Source organism: Electrophorus electricus, chromosome 17, assembly GCF_041902795.1.
Source record: "Electrophorus electricus isolate QZ-2024a chromosome 17, ASM4190279v1, whole genome shotgun sequence".
Lineage (NCBI taxonomy): Eukaryota > Metazoa > Chordata > Actinopteri > Gymnotiformes > Gymnotidae > Electrophorus > Electrophorus electricus.
In genome coordinates this window covers 17,427,623-17,441,714 of record NC_137513.1, presented here as the reverse complement: position 1 = coordinate 17,441,714, position 14,092 = coordinate 17,427,623, and the positions used below count along the sequence as shown (strand labels likewise).

Below are 14,092 nucleotides of genomic sequence, written 5' to 3'. Positions count from 1 at the left end.
CCAACTGGTCAACATTAACTAGAAAGGGCTGTGCTTAAGGTATAGTCTGGAAAAGGCTTTTCTGGGTCATCCAATCATAATTCTATGACAAGGGTAATCACTTGGGGGATAGCAATGGTACATTTAGTCTACGTGCTGCATTAATTTTCCTGAATATCAAAACATCTCGGTGCCCCGTGACTAGCAATGGAGACGTCAAAACATCTGCCTCTGCAAACTGGGCACGTTTAGCTCGTTACACATCATGTGAAATTTTAGTAATGCAATCAACAATGGGATTATGAAAAACAACCCAACCAATAGTTGTCTGTCTCCTGCTGTATGGGCAGCATTGTGTCGCACATTACACAAAACACACGCTGAAATATGCCACTTTCCCAGTGTCTGCCACAACACACTGGGTGACATTCAGAGCTGCACAAAGGCAAGGCAGTCCTGCGAGTGGAGTTGGGGGTGGTTCTGGAACTCATGTTCCCGCCACTGACCCCCGGCCATCCACAGATTCCCGCTCCCTTTTCAAAAGAGTGCAGGTTTGCATGGTCAACTGCATGCCTTTTTTTTCCAATTCAAAGACAGGCAGACTTCAAGGGCAAACAGTATTTCTTTCAGACTCAAGAGCCCTTTGGAATTCTGGAGTTTGAAGATTCTTGAGAACCGCCCAAGCACTCTGCAAGTCTAACTGTGCCCAAATGTTATTGTGTGATGTTAGCTGGCCCAAACTGAACCATCAGCCTCGGGCTTGCCTTGCTGCAGCTTTGAGCGCTTCATACAATCATACGTTACCCTGTCATCCTGGTCCAAATCCGCCATCCCATCCATCCGAGGCTGCCAGTGGGTGAGGTCCTGCCAAGTCAACCCCCCCTGCAAGCCTCCCCCAGGGTTGCTCTTCAGGAAGGACATGGGTTGCATGAGGGTACGGGCTGGGAGCTTCGTCTGGAGCCCAAGCACTGTATACACTCTCTGTAGCAGCTTATGTTTAAGGCTGCCATATTGTCATTTTCAAGAAGAGGGCACAGCTCGACATGCGTTCTCTGAACTGTGCCAGAAAGACATTCTCATGCCAGTGCTGGCTTCGTAAACCGAGACTCTCCTGGCCAGACCATAAGGCCTTAGACTTCTTGCATATGTGTTTACATGCACATGTAGGCGCACACAGAAACGTAAACAAACACTTATAAATGTACTTGTAAATCCCTACTCATGTTTACATGATGTTGTCTGTTTATTTCCTTTTCCATATACTCTACTGCCCTCCATCACTTATAAGTCAAGACACTGGATCGTTTCTGCTGATGTTGCTTAATAATAACAATAAAAAAAATCAATGAACACACAACACAACAAACTATGAAAGGGGGACCAAGGCTCCAGTCTTTCTAAGCAACTTTATATACACACATACACACACACACACACACACACACGTGACACTTTGGGAAAGGTATGTTCCATGTCCGATTTATGGCTCCAAGTCCTTGGGGGATGAAATCAACCATGATTTGTCACCCAGGGGCTTCGCTGTTACACAAAAATCCCTGCTAACATGCTTCCCCCCCCCCCCCCCCCTTTCTTTATTTAAGTGTACATGATATTGTTTATCGTGGCACCTTTTGAAAAATGGCCATTAAAATGATGTTTGTCCGTGCCACAGCAGAACTGTGCAGAACAACGGCTGCGAAAAAGTGACGAAAGTAGAACACCCCTTGATTTAGGTCTCCTCCTGTAGTCACTTACCCCTTCCCTACCAATCAGAGCATAGAATCGACTTCCAGGAAACAGCACGATCCGGACAAGCAGCATCCCTGTAGGGGATCTTTTTTACAAAGCTCCCATCCTGGGAGGAGGAGCAAATGGAGACGGTTTGCTGCTTTCTTCCTCGGCAGAGGGTATACTAGGTTTAATTAGGCTTCAGCATGAATCTGAATGCAAGGTAAACATCGCTGATGGAAATCACGTAGGCGAGAGCTGTCGAGACTAATCAAGCTATCTCAGCATTTTCACTTGCAGCAGAGATATTAGGGGGTATTTGAGTTACACAGATTTCACATAAACAAACGACAAATAAGAATAACAATAAGTAGTACTCCAACTACTCATAATGATGATAACAAAGGTAATAAATAAAAATGATTAATAATTATAAATGTTACTAAAATTATTAGTTGTCTAAAAAGACGAAAATGCTGACATAATAAGGTTCTGAAAATACTGATAAGTTCACGGCCCAATTACCTCACGTTCAGTGCATTTGCTGAGACTGTAATCATGCACTTGGCCACAAAGTCCATTATAAACCATCAATATTTAAACAGGTCCATTGTACCGTTCAATTTCCGACTCTTATTGGACAAATCCTCATCTAATATTAACCTCCATGTGTTTGTAATGTCTCATCCTGCAGTCAAAGTCTTTTGTAAGAACATTTTGTTCTTGAGTGGGATGTTGCTGTTAAATAAAAATCTGTATTGACATTTGTGTATATTCACTTAAAACATTCTCACTAAGATGTTTTGATGATCTTTTAACCAATCTACTGCATTACTTGACCTCGACCTGGTTTATGTAAAAACAAAACAAAACAAAAACCTCGTTCCCTATGCATCTTGGAAAACGATGTCAAGAAGGACACAGAACCAGGCCTGATGGTATGAATAAAGCTGTCAGCCAGTTAGCTTGACACATTATCCCATCTCAAAGCACTCGATGGCACACCGGGTGTAAACATGACTCCAACTGCATTCCGTCCATCACGCTGCCGCATGAACCAACAGTCACTCAGTAGTGCATAATGAACACCAGGCTGTCTGAAAGATTGAATAATGGAAGGTGTAAATTAGAAACACTGTCAGAATTATCCAGATAGAAGCTAATTATAATCCATTCATTTCTAATATTCAGCCCATTTGGAAAGACCAAACTTAAAAATGTGTACATTATGCCACTGTGTGAGCAGCATTTTATCTCTGAGCCATAGTACCCTCAAAAAGGGTTGCTCTCTTCACTCAAAACCAGACAAAGCCTGGAGCTAAAACGCTGTAGTCGCAGTGTGGCGGCGGATCCGCCGTGCGTCAAATCAAATCGTGACTTTTCTGCTTTTCTCACGTTTGCACTTGTGTTATCTACTCGTGGCACCTTACTGAAGTGCCTGCATTAGACCAGGTCTTATTTCCCATCTGTGTTGTTTTCGTTAACATGGGACACGATTCGTTTTGATGTGATACAAAAAGGCAGAAAAAAAAAAAAACCAGGCTGACAACATCTCAGGGAATACCAGTTGATAGGCTGCAGTAAGCATGCTTCAGTAATATTTCATCTCTCACTGTGCTTTCCAGTAAAAACTCAGGATTCAGTGCAGCGTGTTAATATTGACAGAATTATCGACAGCAATTTTCTTCCTAATTTAATGACAGAGATAGTCTTCTGCACTGCCGTAGTTGGCAATTTGCTCACTTAATAAGAATCACCCCACAGCGTGTGATGTGTAATTTTCCTGGAGGACCTCAGCCTTAAAATAGATCAAGCTCCAACTACCATATTTTCATGAGAGACTTGAATGAGCAGTCTTTATTACTCCACACAAAACATAACCGAGTCCATTTACCGTGGTCTTCCATTGGCATGAGAAATATTCTGCATTGAAGAGGAGCATGCACCGTGTGTGTGTGTGCAGGGATATGCATGTGCATTCTTGAGGCACATGACTCCTAGTGGTCTGACCTAAACGGACATGCATCATTTTACTGTCCATTGTCTTCAGGACACATGGTGTTATCAAGCATTTAACTATAGGCAGTGTACTTCCTGTACAACAGTCACTATACAATGGGCCTTCTGTCTTTGGCTGACCTCTCCATCCTGATTTGGACTGCTGATATAAAAGCATGCATATTCCACTATTCATATTCAGTGTTGAAACTCGTGTAAAGAACACTTAAGAGAAGATGTTACTTAAAAAAACAATAACAACAAAAAAACACCCCACTTGTAATTTGGAAACAGTAGAAAAGAACAACACACCCTTGGGATCAAGCAAAGAAAACATTTGGCTGAATTTGGCTTTAAGCTTTCTTTAAAACAGAGAAGAAACAATAATAATGAACTGTACAGAAAAGTAGGCCACAGAAATGTCAGTAGTGGTCCTTTTTACCTCAACTTCCAGATTTTCCTAATTACCGTCTCAATGCTGAGAGTAATTAACACTGTTTATTTTTATTTTCATAAACATATCACAAATTAATCCAGCGATGCTTGTCTGTGTATCTGGCTAATATGTCTTCTGAACCTGAGCGTCCCCTGCAGACACCCTGGGAAATCTGCCTCAGAAGAATCGTTAGGAAGCGAGAAGGAGAAGGTTCTTAAGGTAAAATGTCTCTTAGGAGCTCAAACTAAATCACTGCTGGTGTCTCTCCAAACACGCGCCGAGTCCAAATCTTTAAAGGAACGGGATTAGGGGCCTGGATGCCGTGCCGCTCCGGCCTCGACGGCACAATGCCACAGTCGATTAGGGACAAGTAGCAAGCTTTAAACGAGTCAAGTTTTACCCTTTGCCAGGAAACACTGGCACAAGACTTGGCCGTGGAGGGTGGAGCGCTTTGAGGTTGGTGTGCGGGGGTCTCTATTCTTCTGCTATGACACTCACTTGTGGCAGTTTGAGGACCACTCAGATGGACAAGGGCCTGATGGGAAAGGAGAGGAGACGAGACGAAGAGAAGGGGAAACAGAGGAGAGGAAAGGGGAGGAGAGGAGGCGAACAAAGAGGGGAGGAGAGAAAAAGGGAGGAGAAGGTGAGGAGAACCTCTTTTGGGGGCGATGGGTGGGGGGGGGGTGGTTCACAGGCTCAGCCGAGTTCAGATGCCTGTAGGGGACGTGGAGAGAGGATGGGAGAGAGGAGATGGGAAGTTTTTCTTCCGGAGCATTTCTCTCCTGCCTATAATCCCTATCATTTAACTTCTTCATTTAATTTTATCTCAGTTTTGGCCATGGCACTTGTCTGTGCTAGTGCTCAGTGCTGCATTATACAGTAATAATACAGTATAACTAGTGTGTGCTAGTCTCATATATTTATTTAATTTGGGTATGTGTGTGTGCACGTGGGTGTATGCTCTCAAGTTCTTTGGAATAAAGATAAAAGATGAATATCAGCCAAAAGTATGAAATAAAATATCACTGTTTATTTCTGGTTACTTTGGAGATTGTGTGTTTTAGAAAATACCATAAATCATTCACAGGCACTGGATGAAGATCAGTACGTAATATTTTTCATCATACCTCCTTATATCTACAAAATCTTTTCAAGAAGCGTGACCAGTCAAACCGGTACAATTACCGGTGCTGTTGCAATCAGAATGATGGAGTGGACTAAATGTTTTAGCGTCTATTATCAAGAACAAACTGTGGACTAATAACAGCAATTAATCACGGTGCCTCTGCGTTCCTTTTTGTGAAACTACCGCGTGCACACTGGATCGAACGGTGCATCGGGATGTTTCTGTACTTTTCGGCGTTCGGTGACAAAAGCCCATTAATGTTAACACTGACACCTGCCAGGACAGGAGCACAGGCACAGGGCTTAAACGGCGATCGGCCAGCCCCTGATCCACGGCGAGGCGCTGACTCCGTCGCCATCTTTTTGACTACATCTATGATGTTTTCTGTTCAGGGTGCCATTGAGCTACCGAAACGGTTGCCCTTTTCAGCATGTATTCGAAGCTGTTTTCCAAAAGAAAGCACACATTTTATTTTCTTCCTATATATTATGTAACCTCTTGTTAGAAAGGATACCTAAAAAGAGGACATACCCCCCAAAAAAACCCAACATCCACCTTGTCCAGTAATGGCTGCATTGTTTACTTCAACGAGCCATATGTTTGGCAAGAGAGACCTCACCTCTCGCATGTTTCTGACATCAGATCCTTTCCTCTACAAACATAAAGGTGAAGGAGCTTGCCCAAATAACAATAAGATTGTAAAATCACTCCCACCCTTAACTATCACACAACAATAACTGGGGGAAAAAAAACATGAATAATAATAACAACAACAAAAAACCCCTCTTGTTTGTCAACATAGGAAAAACAAAGCATGGTGCCCTCTTGTGTCCACTTCTGGAAGTGCGTTCATGTTAATACTTGCAGTACTTGGCTTTGCTGACAGGGATTATTTAAAGAAAAGTCCACAATGGTGCCATAGCATAAAAGCAAGTGCCTTGAAATTATAGCTGGGCTATAAACCAAAAGATGTGCCACTATCACAGTATGCATTTAGTTATCATAATGTAATATTGCAATATAACCAAAACAGTCTATTCTCAGCCAACAATAGATGAAGCTTGTATTATATTGTTTTTGTCCTTGGCATGAACATCACGATAAAGTGTTGTCATTAAAATCCATGAAAGTATTGTGATATACCTTTTGAGCCTTACCTCAAGCATGTAAATCAAAAGCAGAAATCAAAGCTCAACGTAAAAAAAACAAACAACATATATATCCAATTTATAAGATAATCTGATATAGAGATACATAAAAAATAAGTAATTGAAACAAAGAAGGTCAATGTCAAACGCCAAGTAACTACAGACCTTTCAAAGAAGCTTTCGGCATTTCGCTGTCTTTTAAACCAGCTCGCCGCGCAGTTCAAAGGGCAAGTCAGAGTCCCTTCTGCGTCGGTAAGCCATGGAATTATACACAGCCCTTGCTGGGTCCAAATCAGATCCAACGCGCCACCTCCCCTGGTGGACAAAACATGGGGAACAAGAGAAGGAGACCTTCTTGAGATCTTCTTGAAGCAGCACCACGCCACAACGTGCTAACCACGGCAGTACTGAATCACAGTTAGTACGCACACCAGGTTCGGTCATCTACAACTGAGGGTTTGCGGTCACGTGACCGCTTGACACTGGCGTGGTCCCCCGATGGGGACCGCTGGATCACGCTCACCTCATGATACGCAGCTGGTGGTGCCTGATCCACATTAGGCGGGGCTGCAGAAGGGGATAGAGCAGCCCCCAGCAAGTCCCGGTAGTCCCTCACCTCCTCGTACTCGTGGCCGACGGGGTTCGCCTCACGTCTGTTGCCTGCGGTGGACGAATGAACATCAGCGGAACATCCGAGCGTTGTGTCGCTAGATTTTGCTGGCTGCGCTCGTCTCTAACGGCCTGTCAGCAGGCTAGAAACAGTTAAGGGCCGTTTCATAAATGTTTTCCAGTCTTCACTATGCTGACGTTAGGGTGAACTGCATCTTTGTGAAATAAGCCCTACTCCGTCCCTGCAGCTTCCCATGTGAGCACTTACTGTGCTCCTCCGGGGCTTCACAGTGGGGGTACAGGGTAGGCCGGTAAGCCTCGGCTGGGTAGTAATAGTGGCAACTCTCCTGGTGGAAGACAGTTAGAGAACAATACCGTAATTTCTCCATCATGTGATCCTTCTTGGCTTTTCTTTGTGGTGGTGACTACAAATGTGGGAACCCTAATGTTATCCAGTGTCGTGGCATTACCAAGCCACACAGAGCATACTTGTATACTTGCCAGAACAATTATTCTGGAGAAGGAGACTCACAGCTATGAAATCAAATCTATCATTTGTGGCAGTGCTTTTTTTTTTTTTTTTTTTCAAATTCAACAAGTGATTCCATTCTAATGAATCAAAAAACTACAGGATAAGTCAAGAGTAACCAGTACAAGGATTGACCCTAGCGAATGGTGCGAAACCAATCCCAGATATCACTGCAGATCAGCGGATCGTGGGAGTTTGTCACATCCAGGCCATACATTTCCCTCTGCTTTATTTTCACTGGTTCTATTTGACTTGTTTTCTCCCTTTCCCCTTCCTCCCCGCCCTCTTAGCTCCGCCCCTCTGCTCGCCTCCTCACCCCTCCGTAGCTCTCGTAGACGCTGGTACCGCTGCTGTCCGGCTCGGAGCTCGCGTCCAGGATCAGGGTCCGCTGCGCTGACATGTTGGTCCACTCTTGACTCTCGTAGCGGTTGGAGTTGCTCGTCGTCGACCTACGCACACGGATGGTCGGTAAGGCAAACGAAGATTTACAGCTCACCCCCAAAGGACGACTCGCCGAAGTTTTACCATAACCGATCATGACCCATCTTTGACTTCTGGCCCAGTCGGACCTGACGCAACCTTGTTTTTGTTTTTTTTGTGGAGATCAGTGTTGGGTTGGGTCAGGCATTAGCGTGGATGGCTTTTCAACAAGGCAAGCTCATTCTGAAAGAGCTAGCGTGTTGTAATGGAGATTAGCATTTAAGCCAATTGAACACACAACATGAGTTTTGACAATTTAGAGTAGTTTTTGGTCTCCTTGGAGACACCGCGGGGCCGCTGGTGGTGACATGTCTCTGTTCTCTCCGTGTTGGGTGGGGGGGGGAGGGTGGGGTTGTGGGGGGTGTATCTGCAGCACTGCACTGACTCACGGGGCGAGACTGATGTGACTCACCCGTCATGCTCGTTTTTCTTCCCTTCCGTACCGTCACCCACTCTCCCTGGAGGAGAGGAAGCGGGGTGAGATCGGGGTGAGATCGGGGTGAGACGACGCGACGAGCGCTGTTATTACACAGCGCCAAAAGGGGTGGTGGGGGGCGAGTTGGGCGGTCAGATGAGGGCGATAAGGCAAACAGTGCGCAAGCGTAGGTGCCTGGTGAGTGCTCATTTCGATTAGCAATTCCTCATTCCCACAAATCACATTACGTCAAAGCGGCTCCAGCGAATGTGCAAAAAGGACACTTACTCAAACAGAAGATGCATGGAGGGTGCATAAATAAAGTGGAAAAGTGGAAAGACAGAAAGTGAGAGAGAGAGAGAGAGACAGAGACAGAGAGGGTTAGGCACCTGGCAGTTTGAGGGAACGGCAGGGGGGCCCGGGGGAGATGCTACAGGAAATGAGTGCGAAAAAGAGAGACGCAGGGGCGGAAAGAAAGGGAGAGAACGAAAGCAACGTGGGTGAGATAAGGCGGAGAAGTTCGAGCAAAAATGACAGCTACTGGGGGATGGAGAGGTGGCAGCCGGGTGAGGAGAGAGAGTGAGCGAGTGAGAGCGATGGATTTGAAAGTGACAGACATATTAGGATTCTTCTGGGTGCTATAGTGTCACTGTAGTAAGTAGAACAGTCAAGGACATGCTGTCTAACGGCGCCAAGGGGAACAAACGACATGCCAAAGAGCCCCTCCCTCCCGTACCTTTCAAACTCCGCCCTTTCCTCCATCTGACAAATAGAAAGAAGCCTAATGCGTTGAGCAGCAGGAGGACTCCGCCCACCAGGATCGGTATGACATATACTGGAAGAGTGGAAGGTGTAGAAATAGCCTACATTATGGACTGGTATGAACAGCCTGCAGACCACCGCTCGAGTCGAGCATAAATATACACAATGTCCACGTGATTAATTTTTAAAAAAATCTTTTATGACAGCTGCGTTTAAATGCATTCATTCAGGGCCACACGTCAATGAACATGCAAGTTAAAGACCGGGGTGCCTTTGGAGCATTCTTCTGAAGGCAAAAAGCCTGAAATCCAGCCTGTCACTCACGGATGAAGCATAACAGTGCTGCAATCGGGCTGGCGACAGACACGGAGAGCCTGCGGTAACACCCTTAAATACAGTATCTGGTTAGTACAGTGTCTCATTTAAGTGCTCAATAGCCCTAGCACTGTCCATGAGTGACTGCCACCTAGTGAACCTTCCGGAAGCTAGAGGCCAGCAGACTGGGCAGGATTGCACGTGATTACATCAGGGACACCATCCTATCCTAGCTAATTTATTCCTTGCTGGCTGCATCACGGCGCATCAGAAAGCCTCCGCAAATTAGCCGTATGGAGGAGGGGGTATTGATCTGTAAGAGAAGGCGGGTGGCCGGTCCGCTCGGCGCTTGATGAATATGCAAATAGGCTGCCGGGGGGAGGTGGAGGGGATGGAATTGAGAGCACAGCACCTCTGGACGGGTCCAGGTGGAGGCCGGGCTGCGGCTCGCTGGGCACGGGCTCTGGATCTGCAGAGGACAGTCAGCACCCACAATCACGGTCAAGTCACAGGAAGCATACACCACCAGCCCAAATGTCTGGAACAGCACACTGGATTACCATTGATTAGGACCAATTCTGATGGTTAAAAAGGATCGGCGATGCTTTTAAACTGGAATCTGTACGAAGCGTGTCCTCACAGTAGCAGATTAGCATTCACGAGTTGCATTGAGAGGTTTTGTTGTTAAATCAACAAGGAAACTTTGTCATTTGTCACTTTGTCAGTGAAATTCCACCCAAAGCGTGCTCAGTATGAAATCATGATCAATTAAAAGTCTGCCATGTCCATCTGAAACTGCTGAAACATCTTGTGTTTGCTTTATAGGGGAAAACAATTTAAAAATCTGCTCAGTTTTTTGACTGAAGTGGAACACAAAGTGGTGAAGTGATTTCCAACAAAACCCAGCAAAACCTTTTTTTTTTTTTTTTTTGCTGCTGCTGTTTAGTTTTCAATTTAAAAGCCAAAAAAATCAACACATCATAATTTAACACTTTGCTGCAGAGCGTGGGCGACGGTGCTAACGACATAGTTCGGTGAGGCGCCCGTGGTGCGCTGCAGTGCGATGGCTGGCGATGCGATTGCGCAGGTGTGCAGCCACTCGCGCACCATCAGTCGGGCTTTGTTGCGAGACATTCAGGTGCTCTTTCGAAATGTAAATACTAAGTACTTCTTAATAAACCGTCAGTTTATTAACAAAAGTCCTTGGTTGCTGTTTGCTTCTAAACGTCATAACATTTCACAAATTCTGCCTCAGCTGAGATATTTACTTAACGCTTTGTTTTTGTGTCTCTAGCAAGCTCAAGGTCAACATAACAGCGCCAGAGCTAAGCTCTGGGCACACACAGGAGTTATTCGAAGTACTCGGACCTCCTGTCAAGGGACAAATGTCTCTCCGGCAGTGTTTTGCTTCTACAACGAGGACTGCATGCTGCAGGGAATGACGCTATTTCAGTGTTTATTCCAACGAGGCTTGTCCCCTCCAGAGGCTGACCGGCCACGCCAGCTACGCCAGCTGCGCCAGACGGGACTCTTGGCCCTGCCGGATGGGATTCACGGCACTGCCAGACGGGGACTTGTCCTTGGCGTGACCCACTCGTGCTTGTATGTGTGCCTATGGTGTCTCGGCTAATTCACTGAGCGTTTGTGGAAATGTATGCATATCTCACGTGTTTTTACATTTTAATCCCTTGGCCGTTAGAACAGGAGGATCCACACTGCAGTACCACTCCTAGGTCCTGGGAGTGCCAACAGTAATCCACGTGTTCATTATTTGAGTCTTTGTTTTCTGACTAGCCCTTTGTCTCATGACGTTCAGACTTCGGTTAGACGTAACTAACATCAACTATAACCTTGCATTTAATTCTAACTCAAATTAGTTTATTTACCTTTGCTGATTGTCACATAAAAAAAATAAACAACTGTGGTGCGCAAATAAATAAATAAACAACGAATGGAAGCATGAATGACTGAATTAATGAATGAATATTCAACCACCTATCAAACAAGTGAGCTGACCTGGAGTGGGTAGTAAAACAAGTTTTGCAAAAACACACAAGGAAGGCGAAATCGTGGTCAAAGAGACAACTGTTTACATGACACAATGCACAAGTAGCTTACGTGGAAAAGCTCCATACTGACCCATGGTGGTGACATTCAGTACTGCGCCATTGTCTGCATAGCTGCTCTCTCCCACGGAGTTCAAGGCGTTGACCGAAAAGCCGTATGTAGTGGACGGGATCAGGCCCTTAACCGTGAAGACAGTGGCTCTCGGAGGAAAGACGTCCACGTACTGATAACTCGCAGACGCCGCCCATCGATACCTGTCAAAGATTATAGGCCACACGATTTACTAAATGCAAGAATATTTCCGTAAACACAACGCAGCATGGATTGTAATCACACAAAAGCTTATCTAGCGTGAGAGGACTGTGGGTCCGCGCAGCGTATGGAGGTTTCTCGGGTGTATTTTACATTTGGGCCTTGCGTTCTTTATGTTCTCCCCACTCACCTGACACGGAAGTTCTGGGTGAGGCCTCCATCAAAGCCAGGCATCCACTCCAGTGTGACAGAGGTGGGGGCGACGCCGAGCAGCTTCAGCACAGAAGGTGGGTCCGGGTAGCCTGAGAGAGAGAGAGATGATGGCGATGATGACAAGCATGCTGCATCGCACGGAGCATTACCATAGCTCCCAGGTTGAGAGAGTTGCTTAGCGCAGGATGCGATCACCAGCTCCCGCCACAGGAAAATGTAAGGTTTGACATGCTAGTCGTGTCTTTCCCGAGTCTGCATAAACAGGTGTTAATTAAATTCACCTGCGACGCGTCTGATGAGTAGCGGTGGGATATGTCTTTATAGGGAGCAGAAAAGTGTGCGTTTCGGTGACGCAGAGTGAAGGAAACCAAAGGGAGAGCGAGCGAGAGAGAACGGGAGAGTCAGAGATGAAGAAGTGCTCTAACTCATTACACGCGGTCGAGTAAATAGTAATTATCTGCTAGAACTCTCAGAACAGTGGGGCAGAGGGGTCATTACCGCCTCCTCCTCCCTACTCCGAAACCCAAAGAAAGCACACGGCGAAACCTGTGCTATTTTTCTCCTCGGCCATCTGATGATAAGAAGCATATAAGATTTATTATCACCGTGTCAGATTAATTATAAATATTCATGGCAGTAAAAATAGAGGGGGCAAGGCGAATATTGGATTGTATTTCATGGTTTTTATGGTAAACATTAAATGTGGCTGCCTGAGTGCAGAGAACTCTGCTGGGGGTGGGGGGAGGGGTGAGTCTCCCTGATAGATAGAGGGGAAGAAGGGAAGAAAGAGAAAAGGAAGACTGAAAGAAAATTAAAAAATGGAGCGCGAGAGAGGGGAGGAGGAGAAGCTGATACAATTAGAGGAGGAAAATTGAAAATAGTGGAGTGGTCTAAATGAGAAAGGGAAGAGAAAGTGAAAGTGAGAGAGAGAGAGAGAGAGAGAGAAGGGGAAGGAGGATATAACCTCTGCTCCCTAAATTGGAGAGTAAGCTGAGGCGTATTAAAAAAGAGTAGAGGTTGATTACCTCACCTGAATAATTAATGTCTCAATGACTTTTCAGCCGGAGAAAACAAACCTACAAAACTGCACGTTCCATGCCTCACCTCTGTGTGTGTGTGCGTGCGTGCGTGTGTGTGTGTGCGCGTGCGTGTACTGGTGCTGAGGAGCTGTATGTCCAGCGTGTCCTCCCCCTGGCTGTTGCGAGCTGTGCAGGTGAAGACAGCGTAGTCCAGCGCTGCGCTTACGTTCACCACAGTCAGCGTGCTGGTGTGGACAGCACCCTCTTTTGCTTTCCGCACCCTGTACCTACATGCCCGCACACACATACACACGCACACACAGCACACACACAAAGAGCAATAGAGACTCTTGCGTCACACTGACATTATCATATTCAGTAGTGTCACGGGTGCTTCCTCGACAGTGGACGTCCCAAGGGTACCCACACCTGTTCATCATCATTGCTTCATTACTGCACACACAGGATATATCACCTTTCCAGTGAGTTTCCTTGGTGTAACACAAGTTTCCTTGTGTTTTCTGTTTCTCCGATGACAATAATCATAATTTTTTAGCGCATTTCAAAGATCCTGTGCAATTGGTTCCTCAAACAACAACAATTTGTGGGTTCATAAGGTTACAGGAAGCGTAAATTGGAAGACCTGGGAAAACAGACAGTGTTTCCAACTGTGAGGGAATTCAGAATCCCCGCGTTGTGAAGCAACTCTAGAGAAGACTCTGCCTCGGAATCTGCAGTTGATATGGAGGGATAAGGGGAAAGTCAGGGTGGAGAACCTGAGGGTGGAGAAGAGAGATCGCAGGAAGCAAGGTCATTAAGTGCTTTATATGGGAAGAGAAGAATTCTGAAGCAAATGTTTTGCTTCACTCAAAGCCAGTGAAGCTGATGAAGTGCTGGTGGAATATGGGGTTTAGAAGAAGCGATGGTCTGGACCTGTGGTGTTGTTCTGGACCCGGGTGTTGGTCTGGAGCCATGATGTTGGTCTGCAGCTGTGATGTTGGTCCAGACCAGTGGTG

General features: G+C 45.8%; 1 protein-coding gene across 9 annotated transcripts in view; it reads right to left on the bottom strand.

Moving 5' to 3' along the window:
- Positions 1 to 1,604: 1,604 nt before the first annotated feature.
- nphs1 (NPHS1 adhesion molecule, nephrin) overlaps positions 1,605 to 14,092 on the bottom strand; it is a 66,728-nt gene continuing 54,240 nt past the window's right edge. For 3 of the 9 annotated variants that reach the window (XM_081699983.1, XM_027028192.3, XM_081699982.1), the window contains 10 exons: positions 13,212 to 13,363; positions 12,035 to 12,146; positions 11,665 to 11,846; positions 9,938 to 9,994; positions 9,185 to 9,283; positions 8,446 to 8,491; positions 7,870 to 8,002; positions 7,293 to 7,371; positions 6,939 to 7,075; positions 5,152 to 6,730 (listed from right to left, as the gene is read on the bottom strand). In XM_081699983.1, the coding sequence (XP_081556109.1) occupies positions 6,614 to 6,730; positions 6,939 to 7,075; positions 7,293 to 7,371; positions 7,870 to 8,002; positions 8,446 to 8,491; positions 9,185 to 9,283; positions 9,938 to 9,994; positions 11,665 to 11,846; positions 12,035 to 12,146; positions 13,212 to 13,363 (1,114 nt within the window). In that variant the 3' untranslated portion in view covers positions 5,152 to 6,613. Of the gene's footprint in view, positions 2,805 to 2,914; positions 4,677 to 5,151; positions 6,731 to 6,938; positions 7,076 to 7,292; positions 7,372 to 7,869; positions 8,003 to 8,445; positions 8,492 to 9,184; positions 9,284 to 9,937; positions 9,995 to 11,664; positions 11,847 to 12,034; positions 12,147 to 13,211; positions 13,364 to 14,092 lie in introns of those variants that run through there. The other 6 variants (XM_035534429.2, XM_035534428.2, XR_014117864.1 and 3 more) reach the window with 6 other exon arrangements.